This window comes from Mercenaria mercenaria, chromosome 5 (genome assembly GCF_021730395.1).
Source record: "Mercenaria mercenaria strain notata chromosome 5, MADL_Memer_1, whole genome shotgun sequence".
NCBI lineage: Eukaryota > Metazoa > Mollusca > Bivalvia > Venerida > Veneridae > Mercenaria > Mercenaria mercenaria.
This window is the reverse complement of record NC_069365.1, coordinates 33,386,671-33,394,104: the sequence shown is the minus strand read 5'-3', so window position 1 is coordinate 33,394,104 and position 7,434 is coordinate 33,386,671. Positions and strand designations below refer to the sequence as shown.

The following is a 7,434-nucleotide window of genomic DNA, read 5'->3' as shown; positions in this document are numbered from 1 at the left end:
TTTATACTTTGGAGTTAGTTAAATAAGAAATAGATCTAATTCGTGTCATACATTTTCATTTTTACTACGAAGTTTTTAAATGTATACTTTGTCCATTTTTCACTTAAACCTTTATCACCAGATATTAACTTTAGACGTAAATTGACCTCAGATTTAACTTAATATGGTAATTAGTCGTTGCTAAAAGTGTACATCCATGCCGTGTTTAAATATACATTCATTAAGTGTATTTATTTTTAACCTAACACACAATTCTTGTTATTTTCGTATTTACATACTTTGATACTTTATAGTGATTTTTTCTCAAATATGTAATTTGGGCCATAGTATATATATTTTTACGCGTTATGTCAAATAATAGATGAATCAATCACTGTAATTATAAATAGTTTCTTAGATATGATGTTTGCTACCTTGTTATGGATGAAAAAACTTTAAGAGTAGGAAGTTTGAAACATTAAGTTTGATCAGGAGTCAGCATACAAATGTTATTTTTCAACTGTTCCTTATCTATATAATACAGATATAATTTACTCAGTGCTCAGAAAAAAGATAGAATAATGTTTTTGATTGTCAAAGGAAGATTACTGGTGTTCAGGTTTAATAAAAAATTCTTCTGAAAAAATTATATCGCTTTTAAAAAATACGAGTCAACACCTTTAAGAAAGATACATGAGATAAAAATAAAGCTGACACAATAGCATTAGCTGTCTTGTTGATAGTACTTCAATAGTTTCCTTATGAGTTTACTCTTCAATCCAGAAGATATTATGGCAATTCAGAAGATAATATGGAATGCTTTGTGTAAAGCTTGAGATACTAAGAAATGTTGTACACTGTGAAATTTAATCTGTTTTGCACTTGGTTATGTGCCAACATTGATTACACTGTTTGTTTGATATAAATGCATGGCGGCATTTATGTAAGTGAATACGTACCTAATCGACACAATTTTTTTTTTGGATTTATGACATGAGAAGTATAGATAGATTAAACTAATAAAACGTATATACAGGTATAATTATTGAATTAGAGGAAAAAGACAATGCTATGTTATATGACCTCGGTGATTAAACAGATTAGTACAAAAATTCAAGTGTTTATATTAAGGAAGAAATATGTTAAAATGATTTCGTTTGAAAGTACCTTGTGCCCTACTTTCGTTTTCGAGGACGACATAGAGTGTGACTTTATTTCGGAAGAAAAGTTTCAATCGGTCACTGAATTTACAGATACATTTAACGGAGAGACGGAATACGATTGGAGTAAAGACACAGCTGTAACAAAGAAAAGGCTTCTACTACGAGGTGAACGAGATCCAAGTCTTGCTGAAAGTCGACTGGATTTTGAATTTGATTTTAAAAACAAAAGTATCAGTAACCATGAAACGGTGAGACAAAATAAGAATGAAACAATATTTAATGGGTTTGAAACTCTGTCAGTCGAAGATAAAACACCCTTCACAGATAAAATTTTAAGTCCCGATAAAGACGGAGATAATCTGTTATTCATTGCAATAATTGCTAAACGAACAAGTCTTTCACTTCTCCTTATAGATTTGATCTCACATTATTCGCGCCTTAAAGTCTTTAACAAGTTATATCAAACCGCATTACATCTAGCAGCTCTGACTGACAATGCCGAGGTTGCAAGAAGGTTAGTTATAGCTGGAATAGATGTTGAACTGAGGGATAGAGCAGGCAATACTGCATTACATATAGCTTGTAGAAAAGGATATATTGAAGTAGTAGAAGCATTGGTCACTGCAGTAACATATCAGGAGACAAAACTTAATACATATGAAATTCCATACCAGCCTATTCCACAGAATTTCGATATACGGAATAGCGAAGGACTGACATGTCTTCATGTAGCGGTTATTCATAAACACCGAAATATAGTTGCATTACTTTTGTCAAAGAATGCAAATGTAAATGTTATTGAAATGAAAGCAGGGAAAACGTGTTTGCATATTGCAGCAGAGTCGGGCAATGATGCTATTGTTGAACTTATACTTTCAAAATCTAGACCAAAATTAAGTGCAAGAACATTTACAGGTTATACCGCGACTGAACTCGCTCATTATCGTGGTCATGACCACATTGTATATATTCTAAGGTGTAAAGGTGCACTAGCTGCAAGACCTATTGATACAATAGAAAAACCAAAGCTTGAAGATGATGATATCTTAGATGAGTTTGATGTAGAGGATGATTACGACGATGATTATGACGATGATTATGATGAAGACAGAGACAGTGAAGACAATGACTGTTGGATAATAGACGGATAGAATACTTTAATCTTCTCTTGAAGAGATATAGTTTAAGGCGTGTAAGTTAGATGCGATACTCCAAGCACTTGTTTATTTCAGTTTTGCTTAGCTTCAAGTCATAGCTCAAGTCCACTAAATAAGATGGTTAAAATTATTTCCCCAAAGTTCTTAAACATTTCCGGCTCTTTTAAAAGCTTTTGACAGTTTCGGTGAAACAATTTAAAATCTACAAGTGTACAATGTATGAACTAGTTAACGGATATAACAAATAATCTTCCCTATTTAAAACGATATGTACACGGAAAAAGTAACACAAAATCAGCTGTATTCTCATGTTTACATTTTATAGAAGTTTACATGTATAGTGGCCATTTTAATTTTTGGGATTGAACTAATTCCCACATAAACGTTTTGGTGTGGAATAAGAAGTAAGTAAGGAAATGAAACATAGTAAAAAGTCCTCCAAAAGATCATGGCACATTTTTTTAACTACTAGTATTGCAACTGGAATCCCGATGTAACGTTTAATACGTATTGTGGCTGTTTCTGTGGATCATTTGTTGTATTGTTCTACTACTGGTACACTACAGCATAAATATTTCCATTGAATATCAGAAAAAAAGACATTTTAAGATTTACGTACTGGTATGCTTCTTTTAGTATTTTACCATCTATGTCAGCGTCGGGGTGTCAAAATTTAAAATATAGGTGCCAAAATTCGGAACATATAATTTCTAATCAAATTTATACATACATATTTATAAATCAAACTCGTCGGCATTTCAGTTAAAGGGTTTGGACACCGAACATATGTTATAGTATCTCAAAGTCAGAATGAAGAAACAAAACATTCATAGGAGATTCGTAAAACAAAAAGTATTGACAAAGTTACTGCATATGGGTGAAAAACTTGATAATATCCGTATTTATTCGAAATTCATAAGCAGTTACGGCAATTATTTATGCCTCTTGAAATGCTTTATTATGTTATGCATGAATGTGAATAAAGAAATTTTGTTTAATTGATTTTATTTTAGATAAATTTGCAATTCTTTGTTTAACTTAAATCTGAAGGAAGCTGCCCTTTAATATTACCCATTTTCTTTCCTGGATTTCTTTTGAGGACTTTTTCCTGTATTGCATACTTAACTAAAAAATAAAAACCATCATTAAAACTTCATGTTGGAATTAGTTTAAGGTTTTTTCATTATTTCTAATAATAACGGGCCTAGTGACATTTAACGGGACATCTTCTAGAATTTGGGGAAACAGATGGAGTGAAAAAGGAGTGCCTTGAGGGACACATACATTCTCCATTCACAGCCAAATGCAATGTTGACAGTTATTTTTGCTTGTACTGTTGACAAAGGGTTCTCATCTGTTTTTCTTCTATTATGTATAACCTGAACACCAAAAAGAGCGCGATTCATCGTAACAGTTTCTACATTTTGCTACATTTACCATTGTAATTGAGATTTAATCTTGTAATTTCATAGAAATCTGAAGACATCGTAAATAAAAATCTGATGTTTTTGTGAATTTTGTTTAGAAACTTCGTAGCATTTTGGATCATGGCAGTTTTCCAGCTGTATTTGGTAAAGGCATAATGCGTTTTATTAAGAAGTAGGACACCCTACATGTATATAGTATTCAACTCTTTTACAGTTGGATACCATGGCATATCCGACAGAACAGGTGGTATGCACCGGGACTGTTCGTTTGACCTTCAATTGTGGTTGACGCTCTGTCTTCTGCGAAGACCTTGAGTACATAAGCATATAGTTGGCTTTTTTTTTGTTTTACGTACCATGCCTTCTATTACCATTACGTGTGTAATATATTCACCAGGCGGAGATAGCTATTATTTACACTGTCAGAAAATTTTGGAACATGGTGTATATTGGTGCATATTTAACGGGTGTAAACTATCCAGTAGTGCTTTATTTGCCAATGTCTGTTCCAAAGCGATACCAACCATGTTTCTTTATGTGTTGGTTGCATCCACGTTCTCTATAAGGTATTTTATTTTACTTTTTCTATATATTTTTGTATGCTATGAGGCTACGGGCTGCGTCCTTGGAGAGGCTACGGGCTGCGTCCTTGGAGAGTGGTCTTTCCTGTTTTCGTTTAAAGGTTAGTTGTGCCCTGCTTTAGAAAATACATAGACATACCTCTATTTTAAACGGCTAGGTAGTTATTTACAAAAATACATTAGTGTTATCATCTAATGCAGCATAGTTTTCCTCATTGAAATAACAAAGTAGGTTATGCGTATGTATTTATTACCTGAATTGGATAAAAAATCATTGGGAAACCATATGTAAACAAACATTGATTATGTCAACTGATAGATAGAAATAACGTTGGAAGATCGGTGTTGATTTTGATAAGATAAGAGGTACATGTACAAGAACTTCAACATCAAACACTTCTTGTTTTAGTATTTATCTACAAATGAACGGTGGTAATACGTTAGCCTTAGCTATCGCAACGAATTAAAGACCCACCACAACCTACTTTTACATACCACATGAACTTCGCGAAATATTGTTCTGATAATACAGTTATCTCTTAGCTATACTACAAAATTTAAGGTCTTTCTTAAGTACAATTGTATTCTCACAACATTATCTGCTAAATCTTTTAAGCCTTTTTATTTCAGTCAATCTTTTTAAAGTTTATTTTAAAGTTTTTAAACACAGCAATAAATAAATTTATCCTGTCACTTGCAGTATTTTCGACCCGATATCAGGGTGCCGTATATCTTTCTTGATATACCGTCAGTTGACACGTGACCAGTGATATACGGTCAGTTGATCATGTGATCTTATGATCGATATTGTTGTCATAAGAAATTTTGCATTGAAACCATCACCATTGTGTTGGAAATGTCCGAACTAAGAAAATGAGTGGTCAAATAATGAGTTTTTATTCAAAAACGAAGAAGTTATTGCGATTTTGTCGGTGATTACGTCATTATATAAGTGACGTCATTACGAATATGACGTCATTAAAACGGTTGTCGCACACTTATTTTTGTAAAATAAATTGCCAAATATCGGAAAATGAAGTAATGACAAGATAAATAGATTAATAGGTTAGTGCCTAAGATGGAGAAAGTTTATCTGACTCGGCTCCGGACGTTATCAGGTTCGCCTTTGGCTCACCCGATAACCTCCTCCACCTTGGCCAGATAAACTTTCTCATCTACGGCACTAACCTATTATTCTCTATATCTTTTGCTGTAGAAAAAAAGTGTGATCTTAAAAACACCAAGTTCTGTGTATACTGCTGCATTAGTTTAATAAAACTCATAGCTAGTAAATACAACTATAAGCCTCATTAATGGCACAGTTAATTTGTAACTATAAAACAATTTTCTCAATTTTCCGATGCAAATCATACATAAATCCTAACATGGAAGCCCAACAGAGTACCGTTTTTATGTGGTGTGTCTTAAAGCTCACTTGTTGTAAAGGCTAACGACGTGCTAGACATATTGATACATAGGAGGGGAAGTCCAAGCTTGATGGTACTTCAATTGTAGATGGGTAAGATGTAAACAATATAATTGATTATAACGATGGTTATGACATAGACGTAGACAGTGAAGACAACAGCCACACGATAAAAGGCTGATATACAATTTCTTTTATTTTCAGATAGTGATACAAATTGAGCAACAGAGCTTTCTAAGGTCGAAAAAAGTCTTTAAATAAAACGAACTATTTCTTATAATATAAATACATATAAAATAAAAAAACAGCGTCAATACAGCATACATCTCCATACATATACAGTGAATCAGAATAGCCAAACATCTGTAAAATTGAAAATTCAGCGTGACTTTTTAATTAAGATTCAAAAAAGAAAATGGGCAATACATTGAACGCAATAGTTATACACCTCTTTGTATATGCAGTGAAGCAGAATAGATAGATAACTATAAATCTAAAAATTCGGCGTGAGTTTTCCATTTGAATTTAAAAAAAAGATAATGAACAATTCACTGAACGTAATAGTCATTTGTCCGATATCTGAAGAAAAAGGCTGAGCATATCAGTTGGTACGAAATAAAGCATTGTGATCAGAATAGACCTGAATAATAGTATTTGTATCTATTTGTAAGTTTAACTTCACTATGTATATAAATGGTATGATTATATAATCATTTCGAAAGCTATATATATATTGTAACGTTTAGGTATTGATTAATCAAATAGAAATGACATTAAGTAGATAAGTTTAACATTGATACAATAAGAGACTCGTCTATAAATAAATATCTGTTCTTTTATCAGCAATGAGAACTCTGTCACATCTGTCGCTCACCGTAATCAAAAGCTCAGCACTGCATTAGTCTACACAGTTTGTCCAGTCTTAAGGCTGATCACTACCAAATAGAATGTAAGCCTCCGCAGGTCTAGTCACAAGTAGTCCAAATATAAATAGTACTAATCTTTTTTCCTTTCCTAGTGCATTTTCTCGGCAGCAATGTGCTTACTTTTACCCTACCGCGTTTCAGTATGTATCACTTTGCATTCTATTGAAATCGGCATGTTCCTATCGCATGCTAGATAAAAATGGCGGCGTAAGAATTTAATGTCACGGAAAGAGAAATTGAAAGAAGCGAAAAGTAGTAAATTCAGCGGGTTGTATTTAACGAACTGTAGTTTTCTTATATAAAAGTTAACACCCCATTTTCTTTTTGTTTTTCTAAAGTAGCGATCTAGTTCTTTATGGGAATATAAGTCTCTGAAAATCTGATATGCTAGAAAATGTCGAAAACCCGTTATGAAGTGAGTGAATTTTATATGAAATAAAGAACAGCTGGATTTAGTGGTGTTCAGCCTATAAGGGGCAATACATGGTATTTTCTGAAACCCCTCGAAAATGAATGGAAATGCCATTAATCTATTCTTTATGATGTAAAACGGTAACAAATGGCTAAAAACGCTTAAATTTCTTGTGTTTTTGGAATTTAGATCAAATTTTCGACCAGGTGGCACTATTTTGGTTCGTTTTAAGACCTAGTAAATGTCTATTCTCGCATTTTAGCATTTCAGTTGCCTAAATAATATTGAAATTAGCATGTTTCTGAATGAAAATGACAAACATCGTAACGATTAAATGGATGTTAAATGTAAATTCCACGAATA

At 32.7% G+C, this 7,434-nt stretch overlaps 1 protein-coding gene across 1 annotated transcript; it reads left to right on the top strand.

Annotated features, from left to right (window-relative positions):
• Positions 1-475: 475 nt before the first annotated feature.
• On the top strand, positions 476-3,814 carry LOC123556818 (NF-kappa-B inhibitor alpha-like). Its single transcript, XM_045347814.2, has one exon. The coding sequence runs from the start codon at positions 1,046-1,048 to the stop codon at positions 2,291-2,293; it is 1,248 nt and encodes a 415-aa protein (XP_045203749.2). The 5' UTR covers positions 476-1,045; the 3' UTR covers positions 2,294-3,814.
• The last annotated feature ends 3,620 nt before the right edge of the window (positions 3,815-7,434 follow it).

Coding starts and splice junctions, on each gene's coding strand:
- LOC123556818 (XM_045347814.2), top strand. CDS start 1,046: ATGCTATGTTATATGACCTCGGTGATTAAACAGATTAGTACAAAAATT.